The 17576-nt window shown below is 41.3% G+C and overlaps 1 protein-coding gene and 1 long non-coding RNA gene across 2 annotated transcripts; both read left to right on the top strand.

Annotated features, from left to right (window-relative positions):
- Positions 1–8853: 8853 nt before the first annotated feature.
- Positions 8854–13580, top strand: LOC115147918 (myosin heavy chain, fast skeletal muscle-like). Its single transcript, XM_029690168.1, has 14 exons — positions 8854–9081; positions 9455–9580; positions 9798–9954; positions 10227–10254; positions 10467–10581; positions 10712–10804; positions 10964–11024; positions 11128–11226; positions 11552–11655; positions 11988–12126; positions 12402–12520; positions 12686–12835; positions 12930–13097; positions 13278–13580. The coding sequence occupies exons 1-14, from the start codon at positions 8866–8868 to the stop codon at positions 13578–13580; spliced, it is 1878 nt and encodes a 625-aa protein (XP_029546028.1). The 5' UTR covers positions 8854–8865.
- A 1468-nt stretch (positions 13581–15048) lies between these two features.
- On the top strand, positions 15049–15607 carry LOC115147711 (uncharacterized). Its single transcript, XR_003866460.1, has 2 exons — positions 15049–15172; positions 15486–15607. It is a non-coding gene; the product is annotated as an uncharacterized LOC115147711 (long non-coding RNA).
- Positions 15608–17576: the final 1969 nt, after the last annotated feature.

Here is a 17576-nt window from a genome sequence, read left to right as displayed (position 1 = left end):
TTGGTAAAAGAGCAAGTCCATATTATGTCAACAGCTCAAATATCAAAGAGAAATGACAGTCCATCAGTACTTTAAGACATGAAGGTCAGTCAATCCGGAAAATTTCAAGAACTTTGAAAGTTTCTTCAAGTGCAGTCGCAAAAACCATCAAGCGCTGTGATGAAAATGGCTCTCATGAGGACCGCCACAGGAAAGGAAAACCCAGAGTTACCTCTGCTGCAGAGGATAAGTTCATTAGAGTTAACTGCTCCCCAGATAGCAGCCCAAATAAATGCTTCACAGAGTTCAAGTAAAAGTCACATTTCAACATCAACTGTTCAGAGGAGATTACGTGAATTAGGCCTTCGTGGTCGAATTGCTGCAAAGAAACCACTACTAAAGGACACCATAAGAAGAGACTTGCTTAGGCCAAGAAACACGAGCAATGGACATTAGACCAGGGGAAATCTGTCCTTTGGTCTGATGAGTCTAAATGTGTGATTTTTGGTTCCAACCGCCGTATCTTTGTGAGATGCAGAGTAGGTGAATGGAAGATCTCTGCATGTGTGGTTCCCACCGTGAAGCATGGAGGTGGAGGTTTGATGGTGTGGCATATTTAACCAACATGGCTACCACAGCATTCTGCAGTGATGTCACATCCTGACCAGCAGAGGGAGGTATTGTATTAGTTTTGGTCAGGACGTGGCAGGGTTTTTGTGTGTTAAGTGTTGTGTTGGTGATTAGGACTCCCAATTGAAGGCAGGTGTGTTGAGTTGCCTTTGATTGGGAGTCCTATATAGGTGTGTGTGTTTGTCTTTGGGGTTGTGGGTAGTTGTTTTTGCACTGTGTGTTGTGTGCCTGCAAAACTGTTCCTGTCTTTGTGAGTATTGTTTATTGTTTTCCCTGTGGATGCTTTACTTGAGTTGATTTAAAAAAAACTATGAGTATCCACATTCCCGCTGCGCCTTGGTCCATTTCTGAAGACAGCTGTTACAAGTGATATGCCATTCCATCTGGTTTGTGCTTAGTGGGTCTATCATTTGTTTTTCAACAGGACAATGACCCAAAACACATCTCCAGGCTGTTTAAGGGTTATTTTACTAAGGAGAGTGATGGAGTGCTGCATCAGATGACCTGGCTGCCACAATCACCCAACCTCAACCCAATTGAGATGGTTTGGGATGAGTTGGACCGCAGAGTGAAGGAATATATATATATATTTATTTTCTTTCTTTTTTAATACTTCAAGGACTCTTATAATTCTAATTCAAATTGCAAAATGATCTTTGGTATGACCTTAAAACAATTTCATATAGCTTAGGCTAGCACATGTGAAACACCTTCTGACTAACGAGATGGACAAGCCAGCACAGGTGTAACACATACTGACTAATGAGGTGACACCAATCCCTATGTGCTAATGTGCTATATGTCCAACATCAAAACATCAAAAAATTACTTACTAAAAACCTGTAACAATATGAATTATTCATTTGTAGACGAACAGGAATTAGAGCCATACTTAGTCAGTGGCACAGATGGAGCTACCCAAGCAAAATATATATCTCGTTAAAATGGCAATATTTGGTTGCGTTGACAACCAAACACAATTCAAAATCTTTTTTATAGTACCTTCAAAAAGTATGGAAAACCTAAATAAGTTCAGGAGTGAAAATGTGCAAGTCACATAACTCATTTTGTGTGCTATAATAGTGTTTAACATGCATTTTGAATGACTACCTCATCTCTGTATCCCACACCTGCCAATACCTGTAAGGTCCCTACAGTATGTCGAGCAGTGAATTTCAACCACAAAGAGCAGGGAGGTTTTCCAAAGCCTCGCAAAGAATGGCAGCTATTGGTAGATGGGTAAAAAAAAGCAGACATTGAATATCACTTTGAGCTTGGTGAAGTTATTAATGACACTTTGGATGGTGTATCAATACACCCAGTCTCTACAAAGATACAGAAGGCCTTCCTAACTCAGTTGCCGGAGAGGAAGGTAACCGCTCAGCGATTTCACCATGAGGTCACCAAATCGCCTACTAAAGATACATCGTAACATGGTTCTAACGATGATCTTAACACTACGAAAGCTCTGGGAAACGAGGCCCTGTTGCTTTGGTACGCTTCTTGTAACTCTGCCTTTGACTGTATGGGATCAAATTGGAGTTTCAAGAACACCTCAGCAGACGTGGTTTGATACCATCTCTATGACGCAGGGTCATAAAGCAATCCCAAAATGTATTTCTGACTCCCGGTTTCGGAACATGGCCATTGGCCATGAGAAGGTCACTGACAGGGGGTGACATTTTTAACTACGTTTTGCAACTCTGCTGTTTATGCCATTTAATATGTTTGTCAAAAGATCTGTACAGCTTGCTGAAAAACACAACAGCTCCTCATTTGATCCAAATGTTTCTCCTTGTAAATGTATTAGATTAATATTACATTTAGTCCTCCATTGACTTCACACTGCATGTTGAAAGGTGAAGACCTCATACCTATAATGTGGAACACAGAGAGATCCGATACAGGCCAGCACATTATTTTGACCTTATTCGTCGACCTTGAGGTCCTCACATTGACCACCACCGTAATAGATTTACAGCGAGATATGTGACCTGGAAAATAAGATCTGAATTATCCGAGCCAAGCTTGGTTGTTTTGTGGATCCTTGCCACAGCATGTGACATTTCATATCCAGATTTAGATTTTTACTGGCTGTGACATTTGAATGGATTGAATCGTAAAAAAAATGCTGATGTGAGCCAAGTCTCTGGGGTGTCTCAGGCAAACTCCTGTCTGTGGTGATAAAACTACTTTGCGAGCACAGACTGAGTAGTTTAAAGCACCCTTAAAATGTATTGGATCAAGAGTTACTATTCAATCCTCCTAAGACCCTGATAAAAGGTATCAAATATGTACAATAACAGTTTTATAATGACAGTTTACTCAACTGCTTAATGACATCTGGCAGTTAATAATAGTATATCAGGGGCCTTCAACTCCTGTTCTGGACAGCCCATCCACATGGTGTGCAGGCTTTTATTCCAGCCCAGCACCACAGCAGGTTCAGCTAAATCAGACAAGAAGAGGCAAAGTGAGAGGTTTACTCTGCCCAAAAGCTGTCCACGAAAATAAGCCACGAAGTGAGGAATTTTTGTATGGAGGTCAATGAGAGAGTGTTGAATTTGGTCAACAAAAACTGGAATTGCTAATATGCTACATGAGGCTTATTTGATGGAATAGAAGTTTCGTAATGGTTAGGTTGTTGCGAATCCACACATTTTGGCAACTTTTTAAAACCTTCTTTATATCGGAGTTGTGCCTGTTGTCATAGAGATAGATAGAGGACGAATCATGGATACAACCCATGGACATTGCCATTGAGGGCTTCCACCATTTTAAAGTAGTCAACAATGAAGAATACAACTGACTAGTTTAAAATGGAGATGCTCTCACAGATACTATAATGGCACAGATACTAATATGAGTCCTCTACCTAGCTCTATGGCCTGCTGTTCACAGGTGTATCTGCTCTCTCATTGGATAAAAGGGCCCCACCTGATCTTGCCTCCCCTGCCTTCCATCTTTGAGGACACATATTTCCATTATTAGAGTGGTCACTCATATATCTTGTCAATATAATAGACTTTGGCTAAATCAACTTGTTGTGAAGGGTCATGCCTCTCCTACAGGACAATTTTGCCTAATGCCCCTAGGCCTCGCCCCTTCCCTCCACACCTGTTCCCTCTCCATAATCCCCTCTCCTCTGCTTTTTTTCAACCCTTTCATTTCCCATATAAGCAGTATACTTCTACATGGGTTATAGTTATTGCTTGATGATGCCATGGGGCGGCCTGATTCCTTCCGTCCTTCCTTTGTGTGTGACATGAGAAAATAAGTGCCTTTGTAGATATTGTAGCAGTAAATCCTATATATAATGCTGCCTTTAACTTGCCCTATGTTAATCCTTATATTAATACCCTCAGTTTATGCTAAATGCTATTGCTCCTATGTTAATCCTTTTGGGGCGGCAGGTAGCCTAGTGATTAGAGCATTGGGCCAATAACCGAAAGGTTTGTGGATCGAATCCCTGAGCTGACAAGGTAAAAATCTGTCGTTCTGCCCCTGAACAAGGTAGTAAGCCGTCACTGTAAATATGAATTTGTTCTTAATTGACTTGCTTAGTTTAAAAAATATAATACAATCTTTATATTCATGCCCTCGGTTTATGCTAAATGCTATTGCTCCTGATGTTAATCCTGGTAGTCTCCTAAATTTGTAGCTTTATGTTGCTGTAGCAAACCCCTTCCCATTATCTTTCCATCCACGATGGCGTAGCAGTTCAGACGTCCTCTACCCTCCTCTTGTCGTGTCCCGTGTGTATATATATATTTACATATTTTTCTTCACTTATCTTTTTCTTCTAAAAACTCAACCTCAAAGCACTTTCCTGCAACAAGCCTCACCAATTTAAAAAAGAAAGTATTATTTACCTCATCTGAATTCCACAACAGAAGCTAGCCAGAGGTTAGCCATTTTCACTGGCTAACGTTGGAGTTCAGCTAGCCACGGTTAGCTGTCCTCAGCTATCCATTAGCTCGAAAAGCTATCGCCAGTTTTTGTACAGCGCGACTCAGACCAGAGCATACCGGACCTATTCTCTCTCCTCTCCCCGATTTCTACCGCAGGCTCTGGACATTTACACCTGGATCTTACAGCTAACTAGCTGCTACCTGAGTGACTATTGGCAACGTCGGTCACGGAATTAACACACATTATTACGGAGCTAGCCAGCTGAAGAGTTCCGTCAGCCACTCGTGGGCTTTTCCTGAGCTAGCCAGCTGAAGTGTCTCCTGGGCTACAATCACCTATCCTGACCCTTTTTACTGCCGATGCGGAGCCCCATCGGGTCTTCACGACTGGACCACCGACGTTATCTGCCCGAGGGAGTTATCCAACTGGCCCCTCCGTCGCGACATCTGCGGCCGGCTAATCGTTAGCTGTCTTATCGGCTGCGATCTGAATAGGTCTATCGGACACTTTTCTTGGGCCACTATAACTAACTATTTTGCCAACTTGGACAGGTCCCCCCTCCCACACGGAACCCCACTAACCCACAGACGGAAACGCACGAGGTGGCTAAAAACAGACCTCCCTCCATCTTCCACCAGCTTGCTACCTATGGCCCGGCTAGCTGTCTGAATCTCACTGGACCCTTTGATCACTCGGCTAAGCATGCCTCTCCTTAATGTCAATATGCAATGTCCATTGCTGTTCTGGTTAGTGTTTATTGGCTTATTTCACTGTAGAGCCTCTAGCCCTGCTCATTATACCTTATCCAACCTCTCAGTTCCTCCACCCTCACATGCTATGACATCTGGTTTCAATGATGTTTCTAGAGACAATATCTCTCTCATAATCACTAAATGCCTAGGTTTACCTCCTCTGCACTCACATCCCACCATACCTTTGTCTGTACATTATACCTTGAAGCTATTTTATCGGCCCCAGAAACCTGCTCCTTTTTCTCTCTATTCTGGACGTCACAGACGACCAATTCTTATAGCTTTTAGCCGTACCCTCATACTTATTCTTCTCTGCTCCTCTGGGGATGTAGAGGTGAATCCAGGCCCTGCAGTGCCTGGCTCCACTCCTACTCCCCAGGCGCTCTCTTTTGATGACTTCTGTAACCGTAATAACCTTGGTTTCATGCATGTTAACATTAGAAGCCTCCTCCATAAGTTTGTTTTATTCACTGCTTTAGCACACTCTGCCAAACCCGGATGTCCAAGCTGTGTCTGAATCTCGGCTTAGGAAGTCCACCAAAAACTCTGAAATCTTCATCCCTAACTACAACGTTTTCAGACAAGATAGAACGACCAAAGGTGGCGGTGTTGCAATCTACAGCAGAGATAGCCTGCAGAGTTCTGTCCTGCTATCCAGGTCTGTACCCAAACAATTTGAACTTCTACTTTTAAAAATCGACCTCTCCAAAAACAAGTCTCTCACCGTTGCCGCCTGCTATAGACCCCCCTCGGCCCCTAGCTGTGCTCTGGACACCATATGTGAACTGATTGCCCCCCATCTATCTTCAGAGCTCGTGCTACTAGGTGACTTAAACTGGGACATGCTTAACACCCCAGCCATCCTTCAATCCAAGCTTGATGCCCTCAATCTCACACAAATTATTAATGAACCCACCAGGTACAACCCCAAAGCCGCAAACACTGGCACCCTCATAGATATCATCCTAACCAACGTGCCCTCTAAATACACCTCTGCTGTTTTCAACCAAGATCTCAGCGATCACTGCCTCATTGCCTGCACCTGTAATGGGTCAGCGGTCAAACGACCTCCACTCATCACTGTCAAACGCTCCCTGAAACATTTCAACGAGCAAGCCTTTCTAATCGACCTGGCCCTGGTATCCTGGAAGGATACTGACCTCATCCCGTCAGTAGAGGATGCCTGGTTATTTTTTTTAAATGCCTTCCTCACCATCTTAAATAAGCATGCCCCTTTCAAGAAATTTAGAACCAGGAACAGATATAGCCCTTGGTTCTCCCCAGACCTGACTGCCCTTAACCAACACAAAAATATCCTGTGGCGTTCTGCATTAGCATCGAACTGCCCCCGCGATATGCAACTTTTCAGGGAAGTTAGAAACCAATACACACAGGCAGTTAGAAACACCAAGGCTAGCTTTTTCAAACAGAAATTTGCTTCCTGCAACTCAAACTCTAAAAAGTTCTGGGACATTGTAAAGTCCATGGAGAATAAGAACACCTCCTCCCAACTTCCCACTGCACTGAGGATAGGAAACTCTGTCACCACCGATAAGCCCACTATAATTGAGAATTTCAATAAGCATTTTTCTACGGCTGGCCATGCTTTCCACTTAACTACCCCTACTGCATTCAACAGCACTGCACCCCCCACAGCTACTCGCCCAAGCCTCCCCCATTTCTCCTTCTCCCAAATCCATTCAGCTGATGTTTTGAAAGAGCTGCAAAATCTGGACCCCTACAAATCAGCTGGGCTTGACAATCTGGACCCTTTCTTTCTAAAATTATCTGCCGAAATTATTGCAACCCCTATTACTAGCCTGTTCAATCTCTCTTTCGTGTCGTCTGAGATTCCCATAGATTGGAAAGCAGCTGCTGTCATCCCCCTCTTCAAAGGAGGTGACACTCTTGACCCAAATTGCTACAGACCTATATCCATCCTACCCTGCCTTTCTAAGGTCTTCGAAAGCCAAGTCAACAAACAGATTACCAACCATTTCGAATCCCACCGCACCCTCTCCGCTATGCAATCTGGTTTCAGAGCTGGTCATGGGTGCACCTCAGTCACACTCAAGGTCCTAAACGACATTGTAACCGCCATCGATAAGAAACAATACTGTGCTGCCGTATTCATTGACCTGGCCAAAGCTTTTGACTCTGTTAATCACCACATCCTCATAGGCAGACTCAGTAGCCTTGGTTTCTCAAACGATTGCGTCGCCTGGTTCACCAACTACTTCTCTGACAGAGTTCAGTGTGTCAAATCGGAGGGCCTGCTGTCCGGACCTCTGGCAGTCTCTATGGGGGTACCACAGGGTTCAATTCTTGGGCCAACTCTGATCCACCTCTACACAGACGACACCATTCTGTATACTTCTGGCCCTTCTTTGGACACTGTGTTAACAACCCTCCAGACGAGCTTCAATGCCATTCAACTCTCCTTCTGTGGTCTCCAACTGCTCCTAAACACAAGTAAAACTAAATGCATGCTCTTCAACCGATCGCTGCCTGCACCTGCCCGCCTGTCCAGCATCACTTCTCTGGACAGTTCTAACTTAGAATTTGTGGACAACTACAAATACCTAGGTGTCTGGTTAGACTGTAAACTCTCCTTCCAGACTCACATCAATCATCTCCAATCCAAAGTTAAATCTAGAATTGGCTTTCTATTTTGCAACAAAGCATCCTTCACTCATGCTGCCAAACATACCCTCGTAAAACTGACTATCCTAAAACTGACTATTCAATTCAGAGACAAATATGACATTAAAAAGTAATGTAATGGGAGTGTGGTGCTCCTGGAAGTGGGAGGTGCTAGTGAGAGACAGAAACACAGGTCTGGGGGGGAGGTCTCTCCTACAATTCATGTCCTTCCCCAGAGTGGTCCATAATTAACTGTTGCTTGGTTAGCACTTCCAACCAGATATAAGGAGGCTGAGGCCACATCATCCATAAGTCAGATACCTTCTTCCTCTGTGGTAAGACTCTCTCCACCTCCTTAGATTTTTACATTTGTCTCATCTTTGCACTCGGCATCTGAGGCAGCAGCTAACTGCACTGTTTCAATTGACCTCTGCATGTCTCTAAGATTTGCATGTCTCCTTCAACATTTGTTTTACTTCTGTAACATCCTTTTATGGTAAAAAGTGTTGTTCCTGCAATTGTTTGTAAATTGATGAGGTGGTCTAGAATGTAACTGGGTTTTTAGGGGTATTTATTTGAATTCTTGACAGAACGTGTAGTAAAGTGAGTTGCCACTAGGAAAATGAAAGTTACCAGTTGCACCTGTAATTGATTTGGATATGACTGTAATGATTCAGTTAAATGTTTTCTAGCCCTTCGGGGGCTAAATGATAAAGCTTTAGACCTGTACCTTTTTCAAAACACCCTAATGTTTCACAGGGTCTTCCAAGAAGTACACATTCATCTGTAGGAGGGGAAAAGAAGGTGAGACATGGTTTCAGTCTTCACATAAAAAGTGATGAGAATATTCAGTGAGAGATACCGCTCACCTAACTTTGTTGACTGGGGAGGAAGCACCACAGAGTCAATCATGTATCTTGTTTCATCTCTTTCCTAGTTATCCGTCACCATGAGTACGGACGCAGAGATGGAAATCTACGGCAAAGCTGCCATATACCTCCGTAAGTCTGAGAGGGAGAGGATGGAGGCACAAGCCATGCCCTTTGATTCAAAGAACGCCTGCTATGTGGCAGACAAGGTGGAGCTCTACCTTAAGGGTCTGGTCACTGCCAGGGCCGATGGGAAGTGTACTGTAACAGTCACGAAACCTGACGGCACTAAGGAGGTAAGCCTGATCTGATATTCAAGTTTAAGTTTGTGGAATTACTCAATTTCTTGAAAAATCATTGAAATGATCCAAACAATGTCTATAGGCAATAAGAAATCACTAACAGAAAATATATAAAGAAGCATTTCATTGTTTTTTGCAGACATTATATAACCTTCAAACACATCATTGTTATTGCTGCTAATTAAAAATGACATAGAATGTTGACTAGTCAAGAACCACCAGTTGTGTGTCAGTGGGTGATAACTAAGTAGTTGGATTAAATGTGGATATGCATTTTTTAAATGATTCAACTTGTATTTAATGAGCAAAAAGCATTCTGTCATGTCCAGTTTGATCTGCGTGTAATCTAGGTTTCTGACTGTTTCAGGAAGGAAAAGAGTTCAAAGATGCAGACATCTACGACAAGATTGAGGACATGGCCATGATGACCTACCTGAATGAAGCCTCTGTGTTGTATAACCTCAAAGAGCGTTATGCAGCATGGATGATCTATGTAAGAAACCTGCACATACAAACACACACACACATACATGAACATAATAAATACGCACATACAGTACTAGACATAATTAAATGGTAGAAACCAAAACATATCAATATAGTAGACCCACATCAGTATACCAAAGTACACCCACATCCTCACATAAATCCAGGTAAAAGTACATCTGACTTTACTAATCCCCTAATTGAATGTAATCACTTTCATCCAGACCTACTCTGGGCTCTTCTGTGCCACGGTGAACCCCTACAAGTGGCTCCCAGTGTACGACGCAGAGGTTGTCAACGCCTACAGAGGGAAGAAGAGGATGGAGGCTCCACCCCATATCTTCTCCGTCTCTGACAACGCCTTTCAGTTCATGATGATTGGTACGAGCTGTCATGGATGGATGGATGGATGTGATGGATGTCCTTAAGTATATATGAATCTTAAAGTCCATAAGTGTTAATGGATAGATGGATGTATCAACGGAAGTTAAAATATACTTCAGAGCGGTATCTACTGTTTTCTAACAGTTTGCTGGTAATATCTGATTTCACTACCATTGAATGGAAGATGTTCCAAATTGAAATTCTCGATGATGCTATGAATTAGATAATGTTGCTTGAGTATGATAAGCAATATGTTTTTTTGGTTCCAGATAAGGAGAACCAGTCCATTCTGATTACGTAAGTTGTTTACTAAAATGTCATTACATTATGAAAGGATGAGGACATTAGGCTTTGCAGAATAATGAGACGATGAGTGGAAATATTGTTAATGATTTACTTATGCTTAAAAACAGGTCAATAGTGTATTTTTCAATGCTATTTCTTAGTGAAAGCCAATCTGACACTCAAACATGTAACTAAAACCCCTCTTTCGCTGCCATATAAACCAGTGGAGAATCCGGTGCAGGAAAGACTGTCAACACCAAGCGTGTCATCCAGTACTTCGCCACAATTGCAGTGTCAAGTGGAGAGAAGAAGAAGGAAGTAGACCCCAACAAAATGCAGGTTGGTTGTTCTTATGTTTGCCTTTTTAACACATTTCAGTTTGGTTGGTTGTGTCAACTTTTTTTTCCAGCGGTGAATCAAACTTTACTACTTTTCCAGTTTCTGAGCAACTTGTGTTTGTCTCAAACAGGGGTCTCTTGAGGATCAGATCATTGCAGCTAACTCTCTGCTGGAGGCTTACGGTAATGCCAAGACAGTGAGGAATGACAACTCGTCTCGCTTTGTAAGTATAAAGGGCAAACTGTGGAAGTTACCTGATATTGGAAAAATATAATTTAGTAGTTCCATATTGTTATATCAATAGGTGTACATAAAACTGTAACATTTAAAGGGGTCTATCAAAGCAAAATATAATAATTAATTTGTTGACCAATTTCTATAGGGTAAATTCATCAAGATTCACTTCCAAGCTGGCAAACTGGCTATAGCTGACATTGAGACATGTGAGTTGGTTTTGATTGTTTCTCGATGCTTTCCTAAATTCACACGGATTATTTTGTGGAGATTATATCATTAAATGTATCTCATGTTCTCTCTCTCTCTCAGACCTGCTGGAGAAGTCCAGAGTGTCCTTCCAGCTACCCGATGAGAGAGGATACCACATCTTCTTCCAGATGATGACAGGCCACAAACCTGACATAGTTGGTACGGAAAAGTAGAGGTTCATGGGAAATTATTCCCACCCCCATCTATGGAATATTAAAAAAATATTCATAGTACACACTAATAATACTATTACAATGATTACATCCAAGGTAACAAGGCATCTAGACATTTGGAAGGTCTCTGGGAAATATCTATCAAGTAATGCACTAGTCCACAAGTCTCAGTCTCCTCTTTTGATGCTATTTATTATATACTACATGTATCCTTGAGTCCATCTGTTGAGTAAAGGAGGGAGAGATAGTGTAAAGGTAGGACAGCAGAATTCTAAGAGATTTAACTGGCAAGCTGTTCTCGATGTCCACAGAAATGGCGCTCATCACCACCAACCCCTACGACTTCCCCATGTGCAGCCAGGGTCAGATCACTGTGGCCAGCATCGACGACAAGGAAGAGCTGGATGCCACAGATGTGAGTCAAACAAAGGGTTAACCAAACTCAATATATGGATATGGGTAGGACCACCATACACACTGAATGTACTGTGCAATTCCAACTTGGTAGCAGCTGGGAATGTTCTTGATTCGTTTTACTTTTACTCTAATAGCCTTCTGTCACTGTGTCTCAAGGCACTTCACATTTTAATGTTTTTTTGGGGGGGTGCTGCAGAAATATTTTTGCCCGCACTACAGATGCTATATTGGTCTGCTAAAACAGCACTACTAAAGGTCCAGTACACTACTTTTGTGAGTAAGCAAACTACCTTTCAGTTCATGACTGTTGTATTTCGTCTTTAACGCCAGGATGCCATTACAATCCTGGGCTTCACTAATGATGAGAAGGTTGGCATCTACAAGCTGACAGGAGCTGTATTGCACCATGGAAACTTGAAATTCAAGCAGAAGCAGCGTGAGGAGCAGGCCGAGCCAGACGGCACAGAGGGTGAGTCCCACTCATAGATACACAATACGTAAAGCATTAGTCCCATTCCCAGTCCCCAACATAGAAATGAAACACCTAACACAGACAGTGCCACATGAAAGTCAGGCAGGCAGGAGATCATTTTTGGAGAAAAAAATACTACCTTCAGATATGATTTGAAATTATGGATGAGAGTGAATCAAAACATAACGAACAAAAAAGTTGGCCAAAAAATGTGACATCAGAAACAAGCAATCTTATGTCCCTGAGTCTGTTGTTGTTCGTTCTCTCAACAGTGGCTAATAAAATTGGCTACCTACTAGGCCTGAACTCGGCTGAGATGTTGAAGGCTATGTGCTACCCCAGAGTGAAGGTCGGCAACGAGTATGTGACCAAGGGACAGACTGTGGCTCAGGTAAGGCGGCAAACACAGCATCTACCATTTTCTGAGCACCGGAATATTTTTGGGGACGAGTGCGATGCTTTAATTGAATAGTGATGTTTTCTCCCAAGCTCGTATCACCTTATCACTGGACATGGTCAATATCTCATGTATTCATTTGAGGTATTATCATTACAGGTTAATAACTCAGTCAGTGCTCTGGCTAAGTCCATCTATGAGAGGATGTTCTTGTGGATGGTCATCCGTATCAACGAGATGTTGGACACCAAGAATCCAAGGCAGTTCTATATCGGTGTGCTTGACATTGCCCGGTTTGAGATCTTTGATGTGAGTATGAGACCAGAACAAGACACTTAGATGTGATTGAGATGGATTACAGTCTTGTATGATGAAATTACCGCTTTTAAAACTCCATCAACAGTACAACAGCATGGAGCAGCTGTGCATCAACTTCACCAATGAGAAACTGCAACAGTTTTTCAACCACATGTTCGTCCTGGAGCAAGAGGAGTACAAGAAGGAGGGAATCGTCTGGGCCTTCATTGACTTCGGCATGGACTTGGCTGCCTGCATTGAGCTTATTGAGAAGGTATAATGGACCTCAACAGCAAAGCTCTTAGGGACCATTATTATCAGTGGTACAATGCATCTGACTGTTGAGAACTCAAAGTTTCCTATTATGTGCCCCTAAACGAATATAATCCTATAATAGCATGTTTACTAAAGATGTGATGTTATATATATATACTGTACCTTACTTTTCATAAAGCCATTGGGCATCTTCTCTATCCTTGAAGAGGAGTGCATGTTCCCCAAGTCTTCAGACACTACCTTCAAGGACAAGCTGTACTCCCAGCATCTTGGCAAAACAAAGTCGTTTGAGAAGCCCAAGCCTGCCAAAGGCAAGCAAGAGGCCCACTTCTCCCTGGTGCACTACGCCGGTACTGTGGACTACAACATCACTGGCTGGCTGGAGAAGAACAAGGACCCCCTGAACGACTCAGTTTTGTCAGCTGTACGGGAAGTCAGGAGTGAAAATTTTGGCAGCCCTGTATCCTGCTCCCCCACCTGAGGGTAAGACCAGCATCAAGTCAAACTATTTAATTAAGCATTAGTTCCAACTCAGACCCACATTTTCTTTAAAGTCTGACTGTATCGCCATTTTTAAGGGTACATCAATGTGTGAATATAATCATACAGTGGGGGAAAAAAGTATTTCATCCCCTGCTGATTTTGTACGTTTGCCCACTGATAAAGAAAGGATCAGTCTATAATTTTAATGGTAGGTTAATTTGAACAGTGAGAGACAGAATAACAACAAAAAAATCCAGAAAAACGCATGTCTAAAATGTTATAAATTGATTTGCATTTTAATGAGGGAAATAAGTATTTGACCCCCTCTCAATCAAAAGGATTTCTGGCTCCCAGGTGTCTTTTATACAGGTAACGAGCTGAGATTACCTGTATAAAAGAGTGCTTAGAGTGCTCCTAACCGCAGCTTGTTAACTGTAAAAAAGACATACAAATGTATTTATGTCAGTGCTTCTGTTTTGCTGTTGACTCACTTTGCCAACTTCTCTCAACTGCCATGGCGCGAGACCGACATACTAAAAGAAACATCACAACATTAAAAAAGGCAAGTGGCCATACTGGTACTGCACCATGCACTTCTAACTGCATAACAAAATGAATAAATTGTCATATTACAAATACAAGAAGAAATTCAATTTTCTTTTTAAACGGATCATTGATGGAATACGGTGTCTCTCAGAACCATGTTGTTTATCTATGGTTAAGAACATAAATTGTGGTTTAATAATATTACATTGTATTGTACACTCTAAACATTTCCCACAGATCACTCGTAGTCTAATCTGTTATTACTAGAAATATTCATAAAAATTGAAATGTAAATTCCACTTTGGGAACCACTTATGTAGAAATAATTACAGACCCCTTCAATTAAAATGGTGAAAGTACATAGGAACAGATAAGTTGTGCCTCCTTGGCTGGGTAGAAGACTACTGTATATCTCTGTGTTACAAATATTTGTTATGTCTGATTTCCCCACCTCCAACAAATACCTACGTTTATTTTTTTCACAAAGGTGCGTGAGCTCGAGACTGAGGTGGAGGCAGAGCAGAGAAGAGGTGTAGACGCTGTCAAGGGAGTCCGCAAGTATGAGCGCAGAGTCAAGGAGCTCACTTACCAGGTAAGAGAAAGTGCATTCTTTACACACTTGACACTAACACAGACAGGTTTGTGTATAAAACTATACTGACATTGATTATTTGATCTTCTCCCACAGACTGAGGAGGATAAGAAGAACGTTAGCAGACTTCAGGACCTGGTAGATAAGCTGCAGATGAAAGTGAAGGCCTACAAGAGGCAGGCTGAGGAAGCGGTGAGTCACAGACTTAGTCAAATACTCTGAAAGCATACATAAAACAAATCCCTAGTAGACAATACAAAACTTAATATCCATACAGTTTTGTTGAAGTAAGTGTTACTACGGCACGTCAGTCAACAATGAATTATGCAAATTTCTGAGTGCCTCCTATGTTCAGGAAGGTTCAGCATGAGCTGGAGGAGGCTGAGGAGCGTGCTGACATCGCTGAGACTCAGGTCAACAAGCTCAGAGCCAAGGCCCGTGACTCTGGAAAGGTACAGAACTGCTGTTCAACCTATACCTGACTCATGTTCAGATATGACCACATAAACATCACCTATGATTCAGTCTTCTCAGAGGTCAATACAGACCTTTTACTCAACTGTATTGAAGATCTCTAAGAAGAACATTTCAGGAAGGGCTAAACAATCTAATAAGAGTAATTCAGTTAGTACGTCAACATCTAAAATCCAAGCTGAGCACTGAGCATTAAAGACTTGATCCATTATATTCTATCCAAGTCTATCCATATATTTATCATGTTCATTATTATTACTGATCCATTATATTCTATCTTTCTTCTTACAGGGAAAAGAAGTTGCTGAATAAACGAAGACCAAGACTTATCATTTTCCTGTGTTGCATAAAATATGATTTTCATGGTGAAATGTTGAGCATTGATTAAAAACATGTAGGCCTACATACACTTCCTTTGTGACTGTGGACTTATTACTCAGCAAACAGATTTTTCAAACCATAAAAAATATTGTACTTTAATTAAAGGAGCAATCTGGGATTCCAACAACACCAAAGTGGTACCACAACAAAGCAGTCACTTTTTTTGGTAAACAGCTGAGGGATTAGGCTGGAGAAATGCAGGTTCTTTTCTAAATGTAATCCATTACAGTTACTAGTTACCTGTCCAAAATTGTAATCAGTAATGTAACTTTTGGATTGCCCAAACTCAGTAACGTAATCTGATTACATTTTGTTCCTTTTAGATTACTTTCCCCTTAAGAGGCATTAGAAGAAGACAAAAATGTTTGTTACCAATTGAACGACATCTATTGCAGGATAAATCAATGTTAATGTTTACATAGCTGACCATATATGGATGTTCAATTTTACTTTGTGGTGGTTATGTAGGCTTCTTCTAACCCATCGCTTTCCACTACATATGATTAAATTATATCTTTACATTAAAAACCAAAGCATATCAGAATTCCAGTCATTCCAATAATGTTATACCCCTTGATCTTCAAGAATAGGACTTGGAAATATGGGAGTATAGATTAGCCAAATTGTTTATCCTGAGCATAACCCCAAAACGAAGGACTTATTAGCCAGCCCTACTCTGTTGTTTATGATTTTGTTGTCGTGGAGGACTGATTGGGCTCATTGATTCGAGTTGAAAAAGAAATGCTCCGCTCATGTAATGGCATGCTTTGAGCTCTACTGAAAAGTGCTATTTACATGTGAAAAATGAATGCCATATGCTGCATTTGCTATAGGCCAATTGCTTACCTTTTTGTTGGTGACATTTTGATATCTTGATAATATGCAGCTTTTCAAAGGGAAAATCGACAGATGAAACAATATCAAAACGGCCACCCTGCCTCTGTTTTGGTAAAATGTAACCACTCTCAGATTAATAGACAGCCATGAATGCAAGTACTGACCATACATGACATCAAAAGTATTGTTTTATCCATGTTATGAGGCTCTCACAGTGTTTGTTGACATTAACAATGTTTACAAACATTGGAATAAAACAAGCTTATATTTTGGATTCTCATGGAGTGTGACAGTTGAACTAAGCTCATGAGGCATTTCTAAGTTATATTCTTCAATAATAAATGTATGTATATATATATATATATATATGTGTAGATGTAAGAACTACAGATTGCCCCTTTAAGTCTATCAAAAGTTTGAGCATGTGTCCATTAGGCCTATGGATATATATTTTTTTATCAGCATGAATTAGATTGAGCAATAAAAGCCTCACTTTTATTCTATAGGCTGGGATCCGCACTATGCACCTGTTGCAAAAGTGCATTTTTCACTGGCTGTCCACTGGTTTCAAAAACAATTATTGATAGGCAACTTAAACTTCTTGAATTCAACCATTATTGGGTTCAAATACACATTTAGATTTGTGAACAGCCATCCAGAACACCCACAATCCGTAAGGCGCAAATAGCTAAATGAGAGCGGTACAGTGTGATTCACATCAATATGCTATGTAGATATCAATTATAAGTGATATCCGTATCGCCGTAGACTACACCAATGCTGTCATCCTTACCTACAAGTGATTATATAAGCTCTTTTCCCCGATCCGTCAAACACATTTGTTGCGTCATCATAGTGGTCTCTGAGTCATGGTCAGACTCGCTCACGTTGAACACATTTAAACTTGTGCCTTTTTTCAATGTTGATTTGAATGTCATTTAGAAAGCAGTGGTGTCAAAGATTTTTTCAGAATTTAAAAGTAATCATCTAGTTTTTCAAAAGAATCTAATCTGATTACAATATTTTTGCTGGTAATGTAACGGAATACAATTACAGTTATTTTGTCTCGTTCTTCGAAAGGAGCGAACCAAGGCGCAGCGTGCATATAGTCCACATACTTTATTTCAAAGTGAAACTTAACAAAAACAACAAAGAATAAACGAA

The sequence above is a fragment of the Salmo trutta genome, chromosome 14 (assembly GCF_901001165.1).
Source record: "Salmo trutta chromosome 14, fSalTru1.1, whole genome shotgun sequence".
Lineage (NCBI taxonomy): Eukaryota > Metazoa > Chordata > Actinopteri > Salmoniformes > Salmonidae > Salmo > Salmo trutta.
Note: the sequence above shows the minus strand (reverse complement) of the source record. Positions and strands in the feature narration are given on the sequence as shown.